Here is a 27,073-nt window from a genome sequence, read left to right on the forward strand (position 1 = left end):
TCTCATAATTCTTACTCAGGAGAGCTGGTGAGGGATGCTGAGGACCCCAGGTAGGATACTGATTGAGCTGACCCATAAGTGGCCATCTCTGCAGAAATCAGGTTCTCAAAACCCCTTGCACCACTCAAGTTTTTAAAATATCTTAGGACAACTAACCCCTGGCTCTATGTCTCAAGTTTTTTCGTGTGTTAGATGAATTAATACCTCACAGAGATTTTGAGAGGATTAAATGAAAGTGGACTGTAGATGCCCAATATTTAGGAACAATTATTTTTCTGTGACCTCTCTGCTCCTTCTCTATGTGCTGTTAGATCGATTTCCAAGCACTCCTTAAACAGTGGTCATCTTTGGCTGAGGACTGATTTACTCTTATTTTTATAATTCTCATAAGTCTACTTACAGGCTATATGCTCTGGTGATTCCTAACATCCTATCATCAATCAGATCCTTATGAATTTAGAGTTATCCAACAGCACTCTGATCTAAAACAACATATTCAAGCAAATCTCATCTTTTTATAAATCTTCCCCTCTTCTTCCTAATGAGTGTGAATTGGGACAACTGGCACCATGTTGGGACATGTCTGTACTCCTGAAGCCTAGAAGAGTATCTGGCATATAGAAGCTAAATATCTAAAGGACTGAATGGGTTCTTTACGTGAATAAGCTGAATGCTACAAAATAAAAATAGCAAAAGCCGTGAATCTACCTGGGTTGCTCAGGGAGAAACTAACCTGAGTGTTCTGGGGTATGAGCTGAGCCTAAAACTCTGGCCCCCATTACACACAACGTCATTTCATCAGGCATGGGCAACATGAACATTCGATACTTCTTAGCCATGGAAAAGCATTTGGATTTTATTTTATAGTTGAAGTTTTTGAAAATGTAGGTAAATATAAGCTATTTTTAGAACTGGATTGACAGACATGCTTTTTTTTTTTTTTTTTGGTACTAGGGATTGAACCTAGAGGCATTCTACCTCCAAGTTACACTCCCAGCCCTACTTTATTTTTATTATTTTGCAACAAGGTCTCGCTAAGTTGCTGAGGGCCCCACTAAGTTGCTGAGGCTGGCTTTGAACCTGTGATCCTTCTATATTAGCCTCCCAAGTATTGGGATTACAGGCGTGTACCATCACACCCAGCACAGACATGCTTTTATCGTAGAATTTGCATACCAGAATGATATATTAAAAAAATGTAACCCTCTTGGTGCAGGCAGGTTCCATGGGAATGCACGAAAAAGAGGCAGGGAAACAGTCCCATGGGAGACTGTGTGACAATTTCCTGTGATGTTCATAAAGTGTCTTTCCCTTTGATTAGTCATCCAGAGTGAAGTCAAAGGGCTCAAAGTCTTTCCGGAAGCGGCGAGCCAGTGTCTCCTCCTCTTCCTTGCTGATCTGACACTGCCTCCAGTCAGACTTGTCAGGAATATTAAGAATGGCTTCACTAGCCAGAACCTCCCTGCAGAAAAAGCACAAAGAAGTAAAAATGGAGAGTATTAGCCCCAAACTGCCTCTTCCTGTTGTTTCTCTTCAGCCAGAGACCCCCTCAATGTCATCCAAAGAAACTGCAGATTTCTCTGACTGCTCATACAGTGTGCCCTCCAGTCTATCAAAATCATATCCATTTTAGATGATCAGCTCAAATCCTACCTCTTTCCTGACCCTTCATATCCTACTTCTTCCTCTCTAGAACAACATGGAACTACATTAGTTCTTACAGAAGCAAAATGGAATAGTAGAAAGAGGGCAGGCCCTGGTGACAGATCAGAAACTGAATCCCATCCCCTAACTCTGCCGTTAAGACTTGAACAGATGATTTCATCTCTTGAGTCTTGACTTCATCTATGAAATACAAATAATACCATATAAAGTATGATGAACAGAAGATAAAAATTAAAGCACCATACTAGCTCTAATTACATCCTGCTTATAACTGTAATTTAGTCATCTCAACTAGACCATAAGTTTGCTGAGGACATGGTACAGAGAGTCAGGTGTCATACCCATTCTAACTTAATATTCCTCTACTATTTCTAGGGAGCTCATGGGGGTGCTTAATATTCCCCTGCTTCTCCTTCTAGGGAGCTACAAGTGTGCCTACAGAGGCACAGCACCACAGGCTCAATGTGAAGAAAACTTAGCTTTCAAAACAAAAGAATAACTATATACGGACGCATATGCACAAAGTGTTTCTAATTTCTATTGCTCTGAATTTTATTTTTACTTATTTTGATATATCATAAATAATTCTATGCAGCTCTTTGGTTCCTTTTCCACTTTGAAGCTACAATAAATAGCTGGAAATAAATCACATGAGTCCTCTAAAAGTCAAAGGGTCTGAGCTCAAGTTCAAGATCCCTGGGCAAAACTTGAACCTATTTCCTTACATACAAAATGAAGATAGAACCACGTTTCTTATACAGCTAGAGAAAAGAAATGAATTTTTAAGTATTAAGTATAACCTGCTACTAACTATAAATTAGTGTTTGGAAAAATATTCAGTGATGAAAATATGAATGACTATCATGAGCACAAAACCATTCAAAGGGTCTCCCCTTTGTGGCCTTTACATGCCTGTGTGCTTCATGTGTTTATATCATCAATGTGCCTATCTGCATCTGTTGCTAAGGCAACAAAAAGGTCAAGTAAGATGTATGGGTTATAATATACTGGTGTGTATAATACACTAGTTTTCAGTTATCAATGATCTTTTTGAAAATGTAAATAACTACATTTACTGGACCTATCCAATGGGGCAGTATCTTGGAGGTTTTCCAAAGTAGTCCAGGAAGGGTTCAGGTTCACTCTAAAGCTCAGTCCTAACTAGGGCAAAACAGTGACAAATCACATCAATAGCATCAGATTATCCATTCTGTACATTTCTACTCCTCTCCACACTCTGTCTCTTCTTGCCAACAACTTCTTTTCTTCAATCTTTGCCTAACTTTATACTATTCCCTGTGTGGTATTATAATTATATTCTGCCTTATATGAGGAGCTGAAATAAAGCCCCATCTAGACTTTTACAAATATAGAATAATGAAGTTAAAACTTCATACTTTGGGGTCCAAGAGCCCTGGGTTTGAACTTACCACTGTCTGACTGTGGGCATGTTACTTAATTCCTCTTAAGCTACACTTAAGCCAGATATGGGCATTTAAACAAATTCTAAATGAATGAAAATTAAATAAAATTTAAAATTTAGTCCCTCGGTCATTTAGTTACATTTCAGTTATCAAACAGCCACATGAAGCTGGTGATTACTGTATTGGACAGTGAAGCTTCATGGAGCATTTCCATCTTTGTGGAAAGTTCTGTTGGTACTGTTCTAGAGTCTCAATCTCCACATTGGTAAATTGGGATGCCAGGACTATCTTACAGAGTTGTAAAAATTAAATAAGGTAATGCATGTAAAATTGCTGGCACAGTGCCTGATCCATAGCATATGCTCAATGGCAGCATTTCACTCCCTCTGGCTGGAATGCTCTCACCCCAATCCTAGCCTCTTTTTTTTTTTTTTTTTCCCTTTGGTGGTACTGGGGGTGGAACCCAGGGGCTTTCTACTCCAGGCTACACTCCCAGACCTATTTTATATTTTTATTTGGAAACAGAGTCTCTTAAGCCAGTGAGGCTGGCTTCAAACCTGTGCAATCCTCCGGTCTCTGCCTCCCAAGTGCAGGGATTACAAGCGTGCGCCACCACGCCCGGCTGCCTCTGTCTTTAAGTTTGACTTTTACCCTTTTATGAAGCCTATTACCAAACAGAAATGAACTCTTTCTCCTCTGAATTACTAAAGCACATTGTAGCACAGTACTCTTCACATTCTGCATCAGATGGCTGTCATATAAGCAAATATCTGTCTTACCGTAAAACTGTAAGTTCCTTGGGTAAAGGACTATTTTCTATTTGGTTTTTTATCAGTTATCCAAAAGCAGCCCACCACTTTGTTTATAGTAGATCTAGTGAAAATAGGTTGAAAAGAAAGCTGGGAGTGACGGCACATGCTTGTAATACCAGTCCTTGGGAGGCTAAGACAGAAGGATAGCAGGTTCGAAGCCAGCCTCGACAACTTAGGCCCTCCACTACCTAGTGAGACCCTATTTCCAAATAAGAAATAAAATCAGGCTGGGGTTTTAGTTCAGAGAAAGAATGCCTCTGGGTTCAATCCCTAGTGCCACAAAAAAAAAAAAAAAAAAAAAAAGAAAAGAAAAGAAAAGAAAAGAAAAGAAAATAGGTTGAAAAGAAAAACATACAAACCTTCCAAACTGCAAAGGGAAATTCTTTTTAATTCTGTGGAAAAGCTTCTCTCCTGTGTCAAGTTCAACATAAAAATATGCTGCTCCTGGCTGTGCAATCTAAAGTAAACAGAGTTTTTTAAGGACATACAATAGTGCTTTGAAAATCTAAAATCCTAGCTCATTTCTTGTAAGCTCTAATTTGGCAAAGAATTCCGTCCAGAAGTCCAAAAAAAAAAAAAAAAAGATATATGATGAACTACAGGATCCCAAACTTAGTGGAACTGAAGGTTAAGAGGCCAAATTGTCAGGTATTACCAATATCCTCTTAGTGGCACCCATCCTTCTAAGTTCCCACCTTAGGAAATGTCTAATCACTTGCTTTTCCTAGAAAAACATGAATATTTTGTTGTAATGCCATCTTCCTCTCCAGTCTAATCAATATCCTGTGCTGTTTGCAAACTGTCCACTGCCTTTATAACATTTTTGGAGTAACATGTCAGAAACTAGATTTTTACCCCTCCCTGAACATCTCCAATCCCTCCGTTTCACCTGTTTGATGTCAGAGTGCTCTGGGATTTCCAACAGCTCTATCTGTTGCTCTTGTGCCTGGGTAATGAAGGCATCTTTGATGTCATCAGTAGCACAGCAGCTGAGCGGCACAGGAATGACCTGGGCAGAGGTAGGGGAATAGGAAAAATTTTTTGTATGGGTCCCAGAGAGGCCGTGTCTGGTCTGCACAGTCCTTGAGAAGTAGAAAATCCATCACAGGGGTGAAGAAACACCCCTCAGCACAGACTCTCCTCAGGCCAGACAGGCGTCCATCACCCATCTGTAGGACTTAAACTTATGAGATAGACTGCCACATGTGGGAGCCAATCTCTGATGCAGAAAAAGCTCAAGGAGATTTCTCTATCGTCGAGCCCCTGCCAGCTCCTATATAATATATGTGGTGGAGTCATGCCCATTTGAAAATTTAACAAATGTGCCAGAAAGAAACCACCACAATTACAAATTATCCACAACTGCCACATTTCTGAGCTGCTAGCTCCACATGGGCTCTGATGTTATATCCTCCCTCTAAGCCTTCACTGATGCTGCGCCTCCACACGTCAGTGGAGTTTGACACCAGGGGTGTTCTACCTTTGAACTCCACCCCTAACTCTTTTCATTTTCAAATAGAGCCTAACCTCAAGCCTGCAATCCTCCCATCTCACTCAGCCTCCCACATACTGGGACTGCAGGCATGCGCCTCTGTGCCCAGCTTCCACACTCTTAACTAGCAAGGTCCACATCTTCCTTGGAACCTTTCCAACTACCCACCCCATTCCTAAATAAGGCACTTGCTGTCCTGCTGTTTATGTATTCTCATCACGTACTTCCCTACAAAATGTCTGGGTCATCACAGGATAATCCTAGCCTTTTAAGTGAATATTGTTTAATTATTATTATGAAAATTCATATTAAATACTTAAATCAAATATTAAACTAGCCGTTATTTAAACATTTATTAATATCAAGGTCACCATAATGTCCTTCCAAGTTCCTGGGCACAGACCACCTACCTGTAGCTGGAGGTGATGGCTCTTATAATTTCTCTCAAATAGAACACACCGTTTCCCTCGATTCTTAAAGAAGCGTTTTAGAGTAGCCTTGTACTTCTCTACCTCTTCCACTACCTCTGCTGAAAGCTCCACCACTGACTGGTAGTGTCCAATGGGCAGGATAAGGACATGGTCATCAGATAAGCCTCCTTTGGCCAGGGCAAGGTAGCACTGAAAAAGAAGCACACAGAGTTTAGAGTAAGACTTCGTTTGTGATGCTCCAGGGAGAAAATATTAACCAAAGAGTGAGCCTATGCTAGGAATTGTGGTGTGTGCCTCTAATCCCAGCTGCTCAGGAGGCTGAAGCAGGATTGTAACTTTGAGGCGCGCCTAGGCAACTTGGCCTCAATATAGTTCTGTGTATATCCCTGGAGGAAGACACAACAAAGGCAAAAGAAAAAAACAACAAAATATGATCAAGAAGAAAGGTTTCAGGGAGGGGATCCCAAGCCCTCTGCCAGATACCCAAAGGTCATCAAAGGTTTTCAATACAGACTGCCAGACAAAGGCCAGTGAAGATAAGTATAAACTGGATTACTAGGTAGGCTCTGGGCTAAAACGCTTGTGTGGCCTCCCAATTGGGGTGTCGAGCTGGGTCATAAACAAGACCTGATATGTCTCATATCCCTCTGGCTTCAGGCCTAAATGAGAAACAACTTGCTTTCCTTAATTGTTCTCCAGGCCCATTTCCTGGGCAATAAAAGGTGACTAGAAAGAAAAGGTAATTTCTGCCTGAAGCCTAGAATAGCACTAAACTAAGTCACCCATTCCAAATCTCTTTTCCCCCACATGGAATCCTGAACCTACTGTGGCTTCCCAAACAGAAGGCAGTCCAAAGCCTGCCTTACTATACAGATTGTATGAGAGAGGATGGCATAAAGTAATCCAAAGAGGAAAAAAAGTCTAAGAGATAATCCAAAAGAGGCCATTCCTGTCACAGCAAGAGCTTTTCAAGTTTGCTCTAAGAGTTCATCCACAGGCTCCATGGCTCAACTGTACCACAGGCCTTGACCCAATAGTACCTCCCTAGAGATACAAGGTGCCAGTAATTAAGACATGAAAAATAAATGTGAAAGATTAGGAGTCTTTAATCTGAAACAAAGTATGAAATAAAACAGACTCCAGTCACTCTACATGAGGCCACACACAAAAAAAGAGCTTTCAGACAGTAAGTTGAGTAAAGGACATCCTCAGAAACCAAAATTAGACAAATCAATTAAAAATGGATGAAAGCAGCTATCTGCAGAAGCACTATAGACTAAGAAATTGTTTATAAAAATATCCCTCAAGAATCTAGGAGAACATCTGATTCCAGTCACAGGCGACTAGAATGTAACAATAATCCTGAAAATTAAGCTTTTTTCATTCTAAGGGAATGAAACAACACTCAACAATAGGCAAGATAATGGTCTGTACGGAGACTGGAGAAATAAGAGTCAAAGAGTGGGGTATGTAATGGAATTGAGCCCTACCTAAAGAAAAGGACATGGAGATAACTATTCTAGTGAAACAGAATGATTTCCCTGAGACATACACACACAGTTCACCTGTCTAATCCTCATAATCTGATCCCATGCTTCCCAATCAAGCAACTTTATAATTCTTATCTTGGGGTTACCAGATACTCACACCAGGAATGTAGATATGGGTATCCTGTCATTTGGAAGCTACATTCTCTATTACTACCAAAGCCAAATTGACCACTTTTTTTTTCTCTCCCTGCAGTATTGGGATTCAACTCAGGGCCTCACATATACTAAGTGCTCTACCACTGAGCTACATTCCCAGTCCCAAATTTATCACCTTAATCTTTCATATGATTAATGTGGTTCCGTTCTCAGTCTTACACAATTCTGGATACACAACTCAAGTTTCTGAATATAAAGCTATAAAAAGAATATGGATATTTTAAACCTAATATGGGTATATAAGCATCAGAAGACTTCCTTCTCAGCATTTTAAATAATGAGTAATTAACAATAGCAATTCAACATTCCCAACTAGTATGGACTAAAAATACAGATGTTCAAAAAGAATATAAAGCATTACTCTAGATCCATATCTACTTGTGAGAGAGGGAAGAGAGTGACCTTATAAAACAGATTCTATAGAACTGCAGGAGAATCGCTGTAATAAAGACAGTGGGCTGGGGATGTAGCTCATTGATGGAATGCTTATTCAGCAGGCCTTGGGTTCCACCCCGAGTACCACCAAAAAAAAAAAAGATAATAAAAAATGATGGCAAGCACATACAAAGACAAATCCTCATACATTGACGGTGGGGATATAAGATAATACAGCCATATTTGAAAACTGCATGTCAGTTTTTCCTAAAGACTTAAATGTGAATTTACTATACTATTTAGCTATTCCATTCCTCGGTGTCAAGAAATAAAAACCTATGTTTACATAAAGACTTGCATACAAGTCGTACATAGCAATATTATTCCTAATAGTCTTAAAAGTGGAAGCAACCCAAATGCCTAAAAGATGGTGAATGTATAGACAAAATATAGTATATCCTTACATGGAAGACCTATTGGCAATAAGAAGTAAACACTGATACATGCTGTAATATGGATGAACTTCAAGAATATGATGCTAATTGCCGAGATTACTTCCTTCTCCTCGGCATCTGCGTGAAGATAATTTCCCACGCAGGAAATTGGCTGGCTTCAAGGAGGCAGAGCCCCGAGGGGAAGTGTTGTCTCTGGCCAAAGTACTCCCCCACTCTTAGATATTCTTTCATAACTATTATTCTTTTGGTAATGATTCTTTTAACTTTCCACACGAATTGCTCCGGTGATGTAAGATCAGGACTGTGAGAGAAACTGAGTCCGTGAAAAATAAATTTTCTAGTAATTTGTCTAAGCCTCTAAACGCCCTTGGCTTTCCTCAAATGGTAATAAAATCTAGTTAGAATTCAGATGCAGTGGAAGCATTCCAGTCACAGTAATTAAAAACGCAGATTTCCCCTCTATCTCTGACCTTCATTCTAATCATTAACTCACAGTAAAAGCATTGAGTCAGCTGAAACCATTAGCCCTAAAAGGGAGGCAACCGTGCCTCTGTTTACCCCCTCTCCTTGTGATCCTGCCTAGATACAGAGAAGATAAACTTTGTGTGTAACATCAAAGCAGCCTAGTTGATGAGCAGCTAATACTGCCCAATACAATAGAGCTGAAGGCAAGGAAGATTCTTGACCTTTACACCCAGTATGTGCGCTTCCTGAAATAGGGAGGTGCCATGTGGCTAAGAAATGGATATGTCAGAACAAAGGACAGATATAATAAATGTGTAAGTGTGAAAGAAAGGAAATATGGTGAGAGTAAGAAAGCATTTTTGTATGAAAAAGAGCTTATCCTAAGATTGTCCCAAATGGGAAAGAGAGAATCAGGGTAATCAGAAAAGAAAAGGAAGTTGCAGAGGGTCAGTGATAGGAATATGGATTATTAAAAGAGGAATAGGCTTCTAATAAGCCTATTGTTTGAGGAAGAGTGCTCAGCAGCTAGAGAAGTACATCTGACAACTAAATCTAAAAACTTCATGTTATTTTTTGGTGTCTACCTGCTAAACTGTGTTGTGAGCTTGCTAAGCTTTCAGACTTTAGAAGGATGAAACCTGGGAGACCTCCATCGCATCCCCCTGGATCGCCATATCTCCCCATGCCTGCCATATGGACTAAGCCCTAGGAATGGAAAGTTCCGAAAAGTTAAAGAAGATTCCATGAGAGGCCAGTATTCTCCAAGCCCTGGGCATGACTGTGTCTTCTGGAATTTGCCCTTTGGAGCCACCTGTCTGCAAGGGCAGGGGGCTCAAGGACAGGGGGCTGGATTTTGGTCACAGGATCGGAGCTAATCAGAGCTAATCTTGAATGCCCGGACTAGTTCTTTTTTTTTTTTTTACTTTGTTTACATGTCCTTCACTATTGATTTGTGGTGATTACACTCTTTTTTTTTTTTTTTTTTTTTTTTTTTACTATTAATCTCACTGGTGAAGGATATAAATTTTCTGGGTTCTTGTAATAAAGTGTCAATCGCACAAGAGGCTTTTGTCCATGTCAGATTCTTTCACCTTTAGTGCCGTGAATAGGAACTTAAAGGAATTTATTTCATAAAAGGGAAAGAATCGCTGCAGATAAGTGGCTGCAGAACTACCACCTAAACCTTTGTCCACCTTTCTGAGAAAATCGATCTCTAGCGGACTCAGTGGCCATATTCAGTGCTGGATTTATTATTCCCGACTGAGCCAGTCTGCCGCAGCTAATAAAAGAAGCCAGACACAAAAGACCATGTCCTATATGGTGCTAATTATATAATTGTCCCAAATCCATAAAACTATTAAAACAGCAAGTAGACTAGTGGCTATCTGGGGCAGAGGGTGGGGAATAAAGATGAACTGTAAATGAGCATGAGAAATTTTACTGAAGTGATGGAAATATTCTAAAACTGTACTATGGGTGGATGTATGACTCAGTAAGCTTACTGGAAATCATGGAATTGTACATTTTAAATGGACATACTTTACTTGTAGATCGTACCTCAATAAAGTTCATAAAAAACAGGTGTCTCCTCTGTAAAAGATCCAAAGAAATAACTCACATGTGTGCCAATGTTGACCACCAAATGCTTTTCCACCTCAGGGCTGGCAAGGCAAAACCAGCAGGGTCCTGGAGGCTGAGCTTCATGTGGAAGAAAACCAAGTGTTACTGTAGTCTGAGCATGTAACATATAATCACCCTATAGAAGTCAGCCTTATCTGATCTTTATATACTGCAAAGACTGTATACAGCATTGCTACAATAGGCTAGACATGCAGTCCTCACTATGACACACACACGACCCCCCCCAAACCATTTTCAATGAAACTAAACCACTATTGTCAAAGTTCTGGGGTTTTTTTTTTGTTGTTTTTGTTGTTGTTGTTGTTTTGGTGGGTTTTTTTTGTGTATGTGTGGTACTAAGGATGGAACATTCTACCTTCAAGCTACATCCCAGACTTATTTTGTTTCTTATTCTTTATTTTGAAACAGGGTCTCAAAGAGCTTCAAAGGGCCTCACTAAGTAGCTAAGGCTGTCCTTGAACCACGATCCTCCTGTCTCAGCCTCCCAAATGCTGGTATTACAAGGGTGCACCACCACGCCCAGCTCCTCTATTAGCAAAGTTCTGAATTTGTAATTAATCCACAGGGAGGTGATCCATGAAGTAGATGATCATATATTGACTATAGTAGTACATAACTGGCCAAAGAACACTGAGCTGGGTGTTAGGTACCCCAATTCTAGTTTTAGCTATGCCACTGGCCAGCCATAAGATCATGGGTAATATTGTGCCCTCTCAAGGTCAGCTTCATTTTTTAAACAAGCCGGCGGGAATATAGGATCTTAATGAAATAATGCTTCCTCTCATTATGATTATTCCATTATTGTATTAACTTACATAGGTTTTGTATGCACTTTACTTCACATTTTATACATACAAAGGAAAGGAGCTTTCCATAATTTTTACAAAGAAAACCTCAGTCAGCCTGAAAGCCAGGACATCATTTTTTATTTTTTATTTTTTGAGGTACTGGGGATGGAACGCAGGGGCATTGTACCTCTCAGCTATACCCTCAGCCCTATTTTTTAGTCTTTTTAAATTTTTGAAACAGGGTCTCACCGAGTTGCAGAGGGCCTCGCTAAGTAGCTGAGGTTGTCTATGAACTGTGATCCTCCGGTCTTTGCCTCCCGAATGCTGGGATTACAAGCGTGCGGCACCATACCCAGCTATATTATTGTTTTCTACCTTTCCTCCTAGTGACTCTGCACAATATTCTTTTGCCAGAAGACGCTCTCTTAGCACTGCTGTTTTCCAAACTTAAAATAATAGGAAGCCTCTAGAACCAAGGTACTTACGAGGTTTGCGAGGCTGCTTTGGGTGAGGAGAATGTTTGCTATCTCTGCCTGTGGACGAACGTTTCCTTCCTTGCTTTTCATTTAAATCAAAGAAGAATTGACAGGCTGGTTCTTCCTAGAATGGCCGAAAGGATAAGAGTTTATTATTAAATTAATTATTTTATTTTATTTTTTTTTTGGTGGTACTGGGGTTCCTGAAAGCCCTCCTACCTCCAGGCTACACTCCCAGACCTATTTTTACATTTTTATATGGAAACAGGGTCTCCTAAGCCAGCGTGCGCGGCTGGCTTCGAACCTGCATGATCCTCTTGTCTCTGCCTCCCAAGAGCAGGGATTACAAGCGTGCGCCACCACACCGGGCTCAATTAACTTTTAAACAAGTAGCCAGCCATTCACACAAAACACAACATTCCTGCCAAGCCAAATCTACCTATGCAGGGTATAGAGTAACTGTTGCCTAAAACAGAACAATATGAATCCACTCAAATTCTTTTTCCTTTCTCAGCAGGGACATGGGATAATCATACAATTTCACAGGTCAAACAACTCTAATTCAACTTTGATAAAACAGAGCTATTGGGAGCAACTGTTAAAAAAAAAAAAAAGAAGACAGGACAGGAGTGTTTGCACATGTCTATAATCCCAGTATTTGAGAGGCTGAGACAGGAAAACCACAGGTTTGAGGACAGCCTCAGCAAAGTAGCGAGACTCTCGGCAACCAACCTAGCAAGACCTTGTTTGAAAACAAAAATTTTGCCAGGTGTGGTGGCGCATGCTTATAATCCCAGCATTTGGAAGGCTGAGGCAGGAGGATTGCGGTTCAAAGACAGCCTCAGCTACTACTTAGTGATGCCCTTTTACAATTCAGTGAGACCCTGTTTCAAAATAAAGAATAAAAATAGGGCTGGGGGTGTAGCTCGAAGGTAGAATGCCCCTGGGTTCCATCCCCAGTACCACAAAACAAACAAACAAACAAAAACAAAAATAAAACAAAAAAATTTAAAAGGGCCAGGAGTATAGCTCAGAGGTAGAATACCTCTGGTTTCAACTCCCAGTTCAAAAAAAAAAAAACAAAAAAAAAACAAAAAAAAAAAAATAGTCTGAGAAAGCAGACCATGTGTCCTAGCAGGAAAGCTTGAAATTTGTTGCCATGGTGGGGAAAAATTAATTTCAGAAAAGTTGACTATTAAGAAAGTTTATTTCCCTATTAGCAATCATTATAAAATTTAAATATATTGCTAACAACCTGGATCCTTGCCTAAAGAGCTAAAAATAATCAACTTTTATTTTTTATTTTTAAAATTTATTTATTTATTTGTTTATTTATTTATTTTTTTTTTTTACTTTTGCGGGTCTGGGGATGGAACCCAGGGATATTCGACCTCTGAGCTACACCCCCTGCCCTAGTTTTTATTCTTTAATTTGAAATAGGGTCTCACTAAGTTGCAGAGGGCCTCAATAAGTAGCTGAGGCTGTCTGCGAACCGCAATCCTCCAGTCTCAGCCACCGGAATACTGGGATTACAAGCATACACCACCACGCCCGGCTAAAATTTATTTATTTATTTATTTTTTGCAGGTCTGGGGATGGAACCCAAGAGCATTCGACCTCCGAGCTACATCCCCTGCCCTATTTTTTTATTATTTATTTTGAGACAGGGTCTCACTAAGTTGCATAGGGCCTCAGTAAGTAGCTGAGGCTGTCTGCGAACCGCAATCCTCTAGTCTCAGCCTCTCGAATGCTGGGATTACAAGCGTGCTCCACCACACCCAGCTGATAATCAACTTTTAGATAAGAAAAAACTTAACATATGAAACTGAAACTCCAACATTAGAATCATTTAGACAAAGAAAAGACTTACCCCAGATAAAATCTACTTAGACTTTCTAAACACTACCACAATTTCCCAAGGTAAAATAAGATTTTGATTCTAAAGATTCAACTTATCTTCTGTATTAAACTATAACCAGGTAAAGTACACCTAGAAACCCTTCCGAGAAAATACCATCCCTCTGTCAACATGTACCTCGGGGACAGGAATTTGCCTTCCTATAGAAGCTTCCTTCCCAGATTTTCTGTAAGGGTTTTCCGTGACATCTGGAGGCTGTTTTACCAGTTCTGCTGCATCCATCAGTTTCATAGGAACAATACTGAATGCATAAAGATACTTTAGAGAAAAAGAGCATAACATTAGGGGAAATACTGTTTACCCAAATACAATCAACCTACTTTATTATAGATATTTCAAAGAAAACATCTGAACCAGGTGTGGTGATGCACACTTATAATCCCAGTACTTGGTAGGCTGAGAAAGGATAGGAGGTTTGTGGCCAGCCTCAGCTATTATTTAGTGAGGCCCTCCACAACTTAGACCCTGTTTCAAAATAAAAAGTAAAAAGTAAAATAGGGCTGAGGGTGTAGAATGCTTCTGGGTTCAATCCCCAGTACCACCAAAAAAAAAAAAAAAAAAAAAAAAAGGAAGCAAGCATCTGAAATTGAGTTAAACTAAAATCCTGTTGTGGCTCAGAGAATACATAGGAGTAAATCAAATGCCAATTCATTGGCATCTACAGGGACTAACCAAGAGCTGATGAAGTAATAAGCAAAAAATCAAAGCCCAGAGCCGGGCGTGGTGGCACTCGCTTGTAATCCCAGTGCTTGGGAGGCAGAGACAGGAGCATTGCACAGGTTCGAAGCCAGCCTCAGCTACTTAGTGAGGCTCTCAGCAACTTAGTGAGACTCTGTTTCCAAATAAAATATAAAATAGGTCTAAGAGTGTAGCCCAGAGATAGAAAGCCCCTGGGTTCCACCCCCAGTACAAAAAAAAAAATAAAAGCCCTTTCACAAATCAGGGGTACTCACTCAGATAACAATGACAACCATTCCCAACCAACACTTGAGAAAAACTACTTCTGTTTGTGAGTCCTGTCTTTGTGATCTTTATTGACAGAACCATGGCACTACTATTCTTTTTTCCTAATGAAAACTATAATTGGACAACTTACGAGTTTCCCTCTGATATTACACAAAATCTGCCACATAGACTGATAAAAACTTCCTAGGAACTAGTAGCAAAGAAGTAAATATTCATTTAACCATCTAGGATCTTGGACTAGGAGCACAGCATTTGAAAACTTTAGATAGGAACAGATGCTTAGCCTCACCACAACGAGAAAGTCAACTAAATAATAATGATATACCATCTTCTGTCTATTAGATTAGCAAAAACTTCAATGAAATTTTGATACTACCCAGAGAGAGTAAAGAGGACGGGAAAGAAAAGAAATATATACTGCTGGGGGGGGTGAATAGAATAAAATTTTGAGATGAATGAATGATGCTTGACCAAGTAAAATGTGCACATTCTTTGGCAAGTTGCTTTACTCTCAGAATAAAGCTATAGGTTCCAAAAGACTTAATGTGCTATTCAGTTTGAAAAAAAATTTTTTTTAATTATAGGGGTGTGGTGACACACTCCTGTAATACCAGCTAAAGCTGAGAAGGATCACAAGTTCAAGACTGGTTTGAGCAAGACCAAACAGCAAGACCCTGTTTCAAAGGCTGAGGATGTAGTTCAGTGGTAAGTGTGCATGCCTGGCATACCAAGGCCCTTGGTTCAGTCCCTAGCACTGGAAAATCAAATATAATACCAAAAAAAAAAAAAAAAAAAAAAGAAACCCTACAAAGCTAAACTTGCTAAAAAAGAATTGGGCTCAAAAAATGAAAAGGCTAAAATATGTATTTGCTTATCTTTTTTATGCCCATTTTCTATGGCATGTTATAAAGGAATACTCTATATTATTTTGGAAGATTATTCTGCCTATTTGTCACTGACTGGTATGTATTCTGACTTTAGCTGCTTCAATCCACAGTAAGTTGGTTTTGGCCCGAGGAAACCAGAAATGCTCTCAGGGAAGTGAGAAAAATCACCTACTTTTTTGGTATAGTCTTCCTTCATCACCTGCACTATTTTCCAACACAAAAATAGATTTCACATATTACTCATAATTCCCCAAGTCAAGGAAGACTTACATAACTAACTCTTAGGGAGGATTTTATTACTTTAGCTAAATGAAGCTGTTAAAAGAAGCAAGACTACCTCAAGACTGCCTCGGAGGGCAAGCTCACAAATAACCCAGAGACAACCACATGGATGTGGAAGGAAAGGGATCCTTCAGCTTTACTTCACTGAACCTATTTTCCTAAACTTTCTCTAACATTACAAAACACCCAAGGAAACCTGTACTTTCATTACCTTAACTCTACAGAGGATTCTCTAAAGCTGCTGGCATCTTGCAGCTGGGGAGAAGGGAGGATCTGAATGCTGAAATGGGCAAGATAAACAATTTTCAAGCAAACAATGAACATTAACCTAATACCAAACTTCAAATCTTTACCTTTTTCTTTTCTGGATTTCCAACATTTGCCAGAGCTATGAACCGGGTGGCATGTTGCGTACTTTCTTGTAGAACAATGTGGTTTCTAGAACATATTTGACAGGTAACAGTTACTAGCACTTTACTTTTGATATGTAATTACAAAATATGAGGACCCCATGGGACTATGAAAAGATAAGTGGTCTTAAGTCCACTACCACAAGCCATATGACCTTAGAGACGTTAACTATCCACCTGATAGGATTTACCTATCCATTTGATACAGCAACAACACCTACCTCACAGAGCTATTGTTACAAAGAAATGAGATCATGCCTCTGAAAAGCACCAAAATGCCATTTTTTGGTTTGTGTGTGTGTGTGGTACTGGGGGAGGAACCCAGGGGCTTTTCCACCTCTGCGCTATACTCCCAGACCTATTTTTATACTTTATTTGGAAACAGGGTCTCACTAAGTTGCTGAGAGCCTCACTAATTAGCTGAGGCTGGCTTCGAACCTGTGCAATGCTCCTGTCTCTGCCTCCCAAGCACTGGGATTACAAGCGTGTGCCATCACACTCGGCTTTATCGTTTGGTTTTTCAAAAGTAGTAAAATTGGCAAAATGTTCACAATCGCTAAAGCTAGGTGATGAGTACATAAGGGATCCTTTTTTTTTTTTTTGTCTTGAAAAAGGGTCTCAGGAAGTTGCGAAGGGCCTCGCTAAGTTGCTGAGGTTTGCTGTGAACCTACAATCCTCCCGTCTCAGCCTCCCAAGTACTGAGAATATAAGTATGTGCCACCATGCCTCGCTGTAAGGGTTCATTTCACTATTCTCTCTTCTTTTGTGTAATAAGAAGCTAAAATAGTGCAAATGAAAAAAAAATGTGTTCTAAGTGGAAAAAATATGTCTCAAATTATCATACATAGTATGATTTTTTTCCCCTAGAGAAGTATATACAAATACTACAGGGTCTATGCACTATAAAAAAAAAATAATGGGAACTATATATACTGAAATACTTTTTGAACTTTTCTTGTTTTAAAGTATACTATATACTATAACAGCAAGGCATGGTGGTATAACACACATGTAATCCTAGCATTTGGGTGGCTGAGACAGGAGGATCATGGTTCAGCTACTTAGTGAGGCCATTTGTAACTCAGACCTTGTTTCAAAATAAAGAATATAAAATAGGGCTGGGAGTGTGGCTCAGAGGTAGAATGCCCATGGGTTCCATCCCTAGTATACTGTAAAAAAAAGTATACTATAATGGGCAACAATTATACTTAAAAGAATATTAAACTGTAAGATAAAAGGGAAAGAAATGATGTAAGTACTTGATTCTCAAACTAAAATTATTCCAAAGTTACTAATTGAAAGCTGTTTTTAAGAGTATACAAAAATTTCTAGTTTGACCTGACAGTAAGAGGACCAAGTAAAGCTATAATGATTATATAGTATTGTAACCTCAGACCTTTGAGCTTTAAAGGAGCCTCAGAGTCTCTCTTTTTTTTTTTTTTTTCAAGTTAGGGAACAAACTCAGAGAAGATGAATAATTTGAGGATCACTCATTTTGGTGCCTGAGTACCAAAAGGAAACAAGATGTTATCTGGCTAAAATTAAAAATGATAGGTTTACACGAAGATCCAAGGCATATTCTTCAAAAAGCCAAGAAGAATAAAACGCTACTCACCGATATGGAAGTCTCTCATAATATGACTTTTCCAAAGCAGCAAAATGGTATCTGGGTTTTAAGCCTGTAGCAAGACTGGAGACCAAAGCAGAGCCGCACTTTTTGGTATCCACTTCTCCCTAATAAATAGAAACTTGGTTATCCACCCAAACTCAGAAATTATCAAGACATGCAAAGAAATAGGAAGACTCTTTGAAATATCTTTGAAATTTGTGCATGAGCTGGTGTGGTGGTGCAGGCTTGTAATACCAGTACTTAGTAGACTGAGATAGGAGGATTCCACAGGTTCGAAGCCAACCTCAGCATCTAAGCGAGGCTCTCAGCAACTTAGTGAGACCTTATTTCCAAATAAAATATAAAAAGGTTTGGGAGTGTAGCCCAGAGGTAGAAAACCCCTAGGTTCCATCCCCAGTACAAGAAGAAGAAGAAGAAGAAGAAGAAGAAGAAGAAGAAGAAGAAGAGGAGGAGGAGGAGGAGGAGGAGGAGGAGGAGGAGGAGGAGGAGGAGGAGGAGGAGGAGGAGGAGGAGGAGGAGGAGGAAAGAGAAGAGGAGGAGGAGGAGGAGGAGAAGAAGGAGAAGAAGAAGGAGGAGGAAGAGGAGGAGGAGGAGGAGGAGGAGAAGGCAGTGACGACGAAGACAAGGAGGAAGAGGAGGAGGGGAGGAAGAGGAGGAAGAAGAGGAGGAAGAAGGAGAAGGAGAAGAGGAAATAGAAATTTGTGCATGGATACAAATGTGGGCAGCAGGATTTGCACAGTAAATCTCACACTTATGGCAATCAGAGAAAAACCAAACACATGCACTGGATCATTATGAATGCAGAAGCAGGAACAATTATCTGATGCCAGAGGTTAAGGTAAGGTAACTTCTGCAGGTTAACATCCAAAACAAGTTATTAAAACCTTTTTAGAAAGCAAGGTCTTTCTCTGGAGCTCACAAACTCTATAATATGCATTGTAGTACACGCATATATACCTGACAGTGCAGATAGTCATAGTAACTGCAAAAATTAAAATAAAAACCTAGTCTTCAGAGTCTCTATGATCCACTGAATGTCAAAGGATCTCATCATATAACCATATAAACCTCTATGTTGCTTCAGTTGAGGAAGTGGTAATTTATGGAAGAGCACAACAGCACCCTTGTTAAAAAGCTTGCAAGTAATGTGAAATCTGTGAAAAGTTAGGCTTATTCCCAGATCACTAGCTTCTTTTAACAACTAGTTATATAATCTCTCACCCATAACACTATTTACTGTAAGAGAAGGTATTAGCTGGAAATAAATGAGATTTTCTTCTACTTTGTAAAGCAGGAATTTCCTTTTGTCTTATGTTTGCCTTCAGGTTTCTGGCAAAGGGGCAGGGAACTGGCTTTGAAGTTAATTGTATCTTAGGGACTGGGGAACTATATTGTTTTCTCCTCTTATGGTTATTTATAAACTTTGACCAAAATTCCTTTTTATCTTCCCCCAAAATGAAGGTGCAACATATTCTCATCCTTCCTTACAGAGCATCATATGTCTATCTCTCCCTTCCACCATCACATTACAGCCCTTCTCTGGATCTTCCCTAGCACTGCACTGCCCATTTTCTGGGTAAAGAGTAACCATGGATTGTTCGAAGAGCTCTGTCCCTTTTCCATTTAACATCCTCCTTGATAATGTTTGGTATCTTGATGCTTTTTTGGTCACAAACAACGAGTACTGTAGTTAGCAGGAAGTAGTGTACAGGGCACTCTTTTGGATCATCAGCAGTAATTCTGAACCCATTCATAGGGTTTGCCCCCAAATACATTCTTACATTTCCTTTCACTGAGGCTCAGCTAATGTTTTCTGCTCTCACAAACAACCTTTTCTTCCTTTCTTTTTTCCCTTTCTTTCTTTACTCTCACATACAACCTTTTCCTTTCTTCCTTCCTTTCTACCCTCCTTCCCCTCCCTCCCTCCCTCCCTCCCTCCCTCCCTCCCTCCCTCCCTCCCTCCCTTCCTTCCTTCCTTCCTTGTTGCTGAGGATTGAATCCAGGACTCACATATGCTGGTCTACATGCCCAGCCCACACATACTATTTTCAAGATCTTCCTTTGGTTGATGTCCACCAACGTAGCATTTCACTCTCCTATAATAGCTGTCACTCCTGGTATGCATCCTTGAGATTACTTATAAAAATACTAAGCCGGGCGTGGTGGCGCACACTTGTAATCCCCGCACTTGGGAGGCGGAGACAGGAGGATCGCACAGGTTCGAAGCCAGCCACGCTGGCTTAAAAGACCCTGTTTCCAAATAAAAATATAAAATAGGTCTGGGAGTGTAGCCCGGAGGTAGAAGGGCTTCCAGGAACCCCAGTACCACCAAAACAACAACAACAACAACAACAACAACAACAAAAATAAATAAATAAATAAAAATACTAAAATGAAATGCAATGACAACTGTATCCCAATATTATTCTTAGTAGAAAAATTAAAGTCTTCAAAACCTTATTTCCCATCTTTAGATTACTCAACTCAATCCCACAATGATTTGACTTTTAAAAATATTTTGAGAGCCAAAATGCAAAACTAGAATAGAAGAAGGAAAATATAACTACAGAGCTGCTGATAGTTGTAAATCTTTCCCTGAAAATTAGCACTCAAAACATACTGAGGAGTCTTGAGAGAAGGTACTTGAGGCAGGGAATACAATTTAAAGAACCATTCATTTATAATTACGACTTCAGCAATTGCATCTGTGAATCATACATTTGTGAGATCAACTTTTGCTTTGGTCAGTCGATATAGCATTTATTTATTTATTTATTTATTTATTTATTTATTTATTTATTTATTATTTTTGTGATACCGGGGATGGAACCCAGGGGCATTCTATCTCCAAGCTATACCCCCAGCCCTATTTTTTTATTCTTTATTTTGAAATAGGGTCTCAATAAGTTGCAAAAGGCCTCATTAAGTAGCTGAGGCTATCCACAAACCCCGATCCTCCTGTCTCAGCCTACCTAATGCTGGGATTACAAGTGTGTGCCACCACGCCTGGCTTCTGATATAGCTTTTAGAATCTTACAAAATTTCACAACAGACTCCCAATGAAAGATGCAAAAAGCCAAAATACTCATTATAAAGAGAAAAAATTTAAAAATTAAAATTAATTTGCTTTTAGAAATTCCAATTAACAAGCGCTACTCACAGAAGAATTCCCAAAGTTCCCCACATACTTGGGCCATGGGGATGTGAGCAAGATATCAACACCCTTAAATTGGGATGTTGAACACAGCATTGTTCTCAGGGAAGACACATCCTTAGGACTAAAACTGTAACCTGGAACCGGCTCAGTTAGTGACTCTGTCCCACTGAGGTACACAATTTGCAGCCCCGAGCTTCCAGTGAAGATACCTTTACGACCTGGATGAAAAAAAAAAAATAGATTAGTTTTAGTCAAAACTGCAAATAAAATGCCATCAATATAGTACTGACTTTCTCTTCCAGGCCCGACTCTCCTATATCCATACGATTCTACATGCCTGAAGGAGTATAAACTTTCCTGTAGCCCTCTCCTGGCTGGAAGGTATCAATATTGCCTGGCTCCAACAGTTCAGTAAGTCTGAGCAGCCCTTTATGTACAGGCTGCTGGTGCCCACAGGCTAGTCTGTTTATTTACACCAGGTATAGTATAAATATTATTGACAAAAGTTAAGAAGTAGTGATTAAGAAGAAAAGCCTTGTCGGACGCAGTGGTGCATGCTTGTAATCCCAGCATTTGGGAGGCTGAGACTGGAAGATCATGGTTCGTGGACACCCTCAGCTACTCAGTGAGGTCCTCTGCAACTCAGTGAGGCGCTGTTTCAAAATAAAGAGAATAAAAAGAAAACAGGGCAGAAGGTATAGCTCAGAGGTCGAATGCCCCGGGTTCTATCCCCAGACCTGCAAAAAAAAAAAAAAAAAAAAAGAAAAGAAAAGAAAGAAAAAGAAAAGGCTTGAGCCAGGTGTGGTGGCACATGCCTGTATTCCCAGCATTTGGGAGGCTGAGACAGGAGGACTGCAGTTCTCAGCCAGCCTCAACTACTTAGTGAGGCCCTTTGCAACTCAGTGGGACCTTGTTTCAAAATAAAAAATAGGCTGGGTGTGGTGGCGCACGCTTGTAATCCCTGCACTTGGGAGGCGAAGACAGGAGGATCGTGCAGGTTTGAAACCAGCCGCGCTAGCTTAAGAGACCCTGTTTCCAAATAAAAAGTATAAAATAGGTCTGGGAGTGTAGCCCGGAGGTAGAAGGGCTTCCAGGAACCCCAGTACCATAAAAAAAAAAAAAAGAAAAAGAAAAAAAAAAAGACCAAAATAAAAAATAGGGTTTAGGGTATATAGCTCAGAGGTAGAATGCCCCCGGGTTCCATCCCCAGTACCACAAAAATAAAAAAAGAAGAAGAAGAAAAGGCTTTCAGCCTTTCAGAGGAGATTCTACATTTCTACATAGACTAAAACACCTGGACACGTGAAAACAAGAAGAGGCAAAGAGAAATAAAAAAATAATTGCAGGCCTAAGAAAGCTTAACATAGGTCTGACAAAAAGATTTCAAAATGTGTATCTTAAAACTGTTACCAAAAACAAATATAGGTGCTGGGGATGTAGCTCAGTGGTAGGGCACATTCTTAGCATATGTGTGAGTTCCTTAGTTCCATTCCCAGCACCAAAAACACAAACAAAACAGTAACTAAAGCATAAAAATCCTTCCCTCAATTTTCTGCTTAAAGGAACTGCATGTGATTAAAGCAAGATGAAATTGCTTATATGAAGGCTACAGCCAGATACAGAAACAAAAGGCTGAGATAGACTATGGTGGTGAAGGAGGACGGCATTTATTCATTTATCCATTTATTTATTTGTTGTGGTACTGGGGATTGAAGCCAAGGGCATTGTACCTCCAGGTTGGGGAGGACCTCGCTAAGTTGTAGAAGCTAGCTTCAAACCTGCAATCCTCCTGTGTCGGCCTTCCAAGTACTGGGATTACAAGCGTGCGCCACCACACTGGCTATCCTACGGTACTGACACAAACTTTGGGAAAGAAACTCTTCAATCCCTATGCTCTCAGGTAGTAATGGCAAAAGAATCCAGCCAAAAATGTCTTGGGAAATTAATTTCTGAAAACACTTCATTAAAAACATGAAAAATATCAACTTACCCAGATAAGTGATGTTTTCAGCTAATTCACACCCATCAACATCATTAAAATATTTTACTGTTTCCTGGTTATTGGCACCAAGCACATATGTCTGAATAGGAGCTAGTAAGAGAAACAGACATGACAACATATTGTTACCAGAACCGCACTGGAAATGCCTCCCTGTAGGAAAAACACCCACAGCAAAAGTGAAGAGTCTGTGTATCCCCCCACAGCAATCCTAAATGGTATGGAACATGCTCATCACTAAAGACAGTGAAACCAACCTGTGGTTTGACTATTTAATGATGTCACCAGGCCAATGAGGTGACATGTTAAAGTGAATGATCAATGTATGTAATGAGGAAAGAGACTCTTAAAAGCTTAATTAAAACACTAAAACTAGATAAAGAAAGGACATTTACTTGGTTGCATTCATTCAGTCCTTGACAATTTAAGTATTATTTTAATGGAAGTAAACTGAACCAAATTCAAATGTGAACATGTAGATTATACATATGAATTCTTTCCAGCTCAATTTAGAGCTCAGGAGGGAAATTCTTGAGCCAGGCATGGTGGCACACACTTGTAATCCCAGCATTCGGGAGCCTGAGACTGGAGGATCACAGTTTACGGACAGCCTCAGCTACATACATAGCGAGGCCCTTTGCAACTCAGTGAGACATGGTTTCAAAAACTAAAAAAAAAAAAAAAAAAAGACTAAAAAAAATAGGGCTGGGGGGAGCGTAGTTCAGAGGTACCATGCTCCTGGGTTCCATCCCCAGTACCACAAAAACAAAAAGAAAGAAATTCTTAAATAACTAAGATGTGAAAAATAACCAGCAAGAACTGTGGCTCTTGACACTGTGTTAGAAATCAGATGTTAAAGTAAGTTCTATACCTTTCTTGATACCAGTTTTATACTCCTCCCATTCCGCATCTGGAGTGGAGCCAAAGAAATTTCCTACACACAACAGCAGCTAAAATGAGTTTTTTAAACAGACATATGAGATTCTCAAATATCAAACAGTACATACATTACTGATAGTAACATTCAGATCATTATTCTACTTAATGGTCTCAAACTAGGCTTTAATTCTTCATCATTTTGCAAAATTTCAATGCATTATTCTTTAGCAACTAATGTAATTGTTACCAACTTTATAAATTACTAAATTTTGGTTTACTAACTGTCAAGTTCAAGTTGAAAAAAAGAAAGAGGGGAGCCGAGCATGGTGGCGCACACTTGGAATCCCAGCATTTGGGAGGCTGAGACAGCAAGATCACAGTTCACGGCCAGCCTCAGCTACTTAGTGAGGCCCTTCACAACTCAGTGAGACCCTGTTTCAAAGTAAAGAATAAAAAATTGGGCTGAAGGTGTAGCTCAGAGGTTAAATGCCCCTGGATTCCATTCTCCAGAAGCCCCCTGAAAAAAAAGGAAAGAAAAGAAAGAGCCAGGGAACTGAACTTTCAAAATAAGTCAGCTTTCAAGTGCTCCTCAAGTATTCCTAGTCCTACTCTGCATGTCTGTCTCTACTATCCTTCTCCATTGGAATATGCAGTCACGAAGAAACTGACTTTTAAAGAATATCTTTGTGAAATATAAAACTTAAAATATCAAATATCCTGTGAGATATGGGGCATAGAGATCACATTTCCTGCCTGTTGTCTTTACTAGTTCTTTAACCCAATGAACAAATTATCCTTTTATCTAGAATACTCTTCTGTATCCTAAGAGTTTATAGTCCAGTTAACAACCATACACTACATTTACTTAGAGCTCGTTAGTGTGTGAAATATTCACAGATGTTATTTTATTTAATCTATACCACACATTCAGGCAATAGATTTGTGCTTCCCAACCCCAGAGGTCAGAACCAGCTAGGGAGGTTTTGCTAGATGTTTTCAGTTTTTGTACAATAATAAAGTAACAAGATTCAAATGCAAAACATATAAAAAGATATACAGTAAATAGGTCCTTCTTCTTCCATCAATCCACAGATACTGAATTCTCATGTTCACAAAAGGAACTCTATCTAACAAAAACGGAGGGTCTGTGTTCAATCAAGACCAGAACCGCAAAAAAAAAGAAAGAAAGAAAAAGAAAGCTGAGACAGGAGGATTACAGGTTCACGGACAGTCTCAGCTAATTAGTGAGGCACTCCACAACTTAGTGAGACCCTGTTTCAAAAATAAGTAAAAAAGTAGGGCTGGTGGTGGAGCTCGGAAGCAGAATGCCCAGGGTTCAATCCCTAATTCCACACACACAAAAAATAATTAATGAAGAAGTCTGAACTTTATTTTCATACATTTGACTACAATAATAAAATTAAATTCAGTCAAAAGGAACATCTTACATCAAAGTTTCCACTTTTCTTCTGAATTGCTCGAACTCTGTTGAATATAACATCAAACTTCCCTTCAACGTCTCCACATGCCAAGCTGCAAACAACAGATAAACAGTATGGCAATTCAGAAAACACAAATGGGCTTGTTGTGTACATGTGTGTTTAAACCCAATCCTATCAATTTGATCACCGTGCCTCTGCCATTCCCTAGGATAGTGATCTCCCCATCAGTCCCAACCAACCCATCCTGAGTCTGTTCTTCCCAAAGGGTGCAGAAATCTGTGGGAGCACAAGGAATTGGTAACTGATAGGAAATGGAAGGCTTCCTAGAAGTGGTGTTCAGAAGATAAATAAAAATGCCTAATGACAGAGCTTGCCCTGAAACGTTATGTGTGTTTCTGAGATTTTGAGAAGAAGGTAGTGACTTTCTGAGCTTGTCAGAAAAGGCTTCAGAGATGTGTTGGGCCTTAAAGGATGGGAAGAACCCCAGCACCACCCACAATATATTAATAAATAAAATAAACCTTCACTCCCTGAACTTTTCTTCTGCCATCACTCTACCTAATCCTAGCTGCTCTCTATTAAGGCTGATTTATTTTATCTTATTTTATTGCAGTACTGGGGATTGAACACAGGGGCATTCTACCTCTGAGCTACACCTCCAGCCCTATTTTTTATTCTTTTTTGAAACAGGGTTTCACTAAGTTCCGGGGGGGGGGGGGTGGCCCGCGGGGCGCTTCACTAAATAGCTGAGGCTGGCCACGAACCTGCAATCCTCCTGTCTCTGCCTCCCGAATGCTGGGATTACAAGCATGCGCCACCATGCGCGGCTTTGGCTCTGATTTGTTCCCCACGTTGCAACTAGAATCACTTAGCAAACTAAAAATTTAAGCATGCTAAGGCGTTCTTAAACATTTCAAGAATTTCTCTAGGCTAAAACAGAAATATTTACCAGAGCTCATTCCTCACTTTCTCGGAGAGGCATTTCCTGATTCCTTCCACTACATCAAATACCACTATTATATATCTTTCCAGAACCGTAAGCCATTTTTCCTGACACTTACCACTTTCGTATTTTACATTAACCTATATTGAAGACCTCCACCTATGCAACGCCTAGGACTGAGCCCGGCACGCTACAGGTGTTCAATAAATACATGAATGAATGAATGAATGAATGAATGAATGAATGAATCCCCCCGTCACCATCCAACGCTCCCTCCTCCCTCATGTAAGTGAACCAGGGAGGGGCGCTATCTTATCGGCCACAGTATGTGGCTAATAATAAAATGAGGTGAAGGAAGAAATAAAGGGGAGATGATATATCATAAGCCAGGACGGCCTGAGATGGAAGAGGCTTGACTCCAGGAGCTTCTACTCTACCCGCCAGTGATGCCAAGAGAGTCCCTGTTGGAACCGAAAGGGCACCAAAGAGGCAGATCCCAGCCTTCGCAGGCTCGCGGCCTCCTCGCCTATTCCTTTTTTCTTCCTGTCATAAGACCCGCTGCCCCCAACACACACTTCCGATTCGGTCGGATCACTCACATGCGCAGAGGTTGCTGAGCCATCGGTCCCAAAATCCTAGGTTGAAAGGACCACCTAAAACTGGGAGTCCCTACGCGCTCTCGGAAGAATGCCTCGGCGCTGAAATAATACGCCAGCAACCCCCGCCAATGGGACTTCAGTTGTCTACGGAAAGCGCCGAGGGACAAAGGCCTTTCTGTGGCGATTTCGCCTCTAGGAGGCGATTGGAGGAAGAAAAGGGAAGTGACGAAA

General features: G+C 40.1%; 1 protein-coding gene across 2 annotated transcripts; it reads right to left on the reverse strand.

Annotated features, from left to right (window-relative positions):
• Positions 1 to 1,317: 1,317 nt before the first annotated feature.
• On the reverse strand, positions 1,318 to 26,865 carry CWF19L1 (CWF19 like cell cycle control factor 1; the record flags this gene model as incomplete). 2 transcript variants are annotated; one of them, XM_080694678.1, is made up of 14 exons in its annotated part: positions 1,318 to 1,462; positions 4,261 to 4,358; positions 4,791 to 4,910; positions 5,804 to 6,013; positions 10,444 to 10,523; positions 11,740 to 11,854; positions 13,766 to 13,906; positions 16,137 to 16,221; positions 17,809 to 17,927; positions 20,984 to 21,198; positions 22,971 to 23,072; positions 23,851 to 23,929; positions 25,307 to 25,391; positions 26,843 to 26,865. In XM_080694678.1, 14 exons carry the CDS (start codon positions 26,863 to 26,865, stop codon positions 1,318 to 1,320), a joined length of 1,617 nt encoding a protein of 538 aa, XP_080550804.1. The 2 variants fall into 2 exon arrangements, with proteins under 2 accessions (XP_080550804.1, XP_080550805.1); XM_080694679.1 differs by lacking the exon at positions 4,791 to 4,910.
• Between the last annotated feature and the right edge of the window lie 208 nt (positions 26,866 to 27,073).

The sequence above is a fragment of the Muscardinus avellanarius genome (assembly GCF_963383645.1).
Source record: "Muscardinus avellanarius genome assembly, chromosome: 4".
Taxonomy (NCBI): domain Eukaryota; kingdom Metazoa; phylum Chordata; class Mammalia; order Rodentia; family Gliridae; genus Muscardinus; species Muscardinus avellanarius.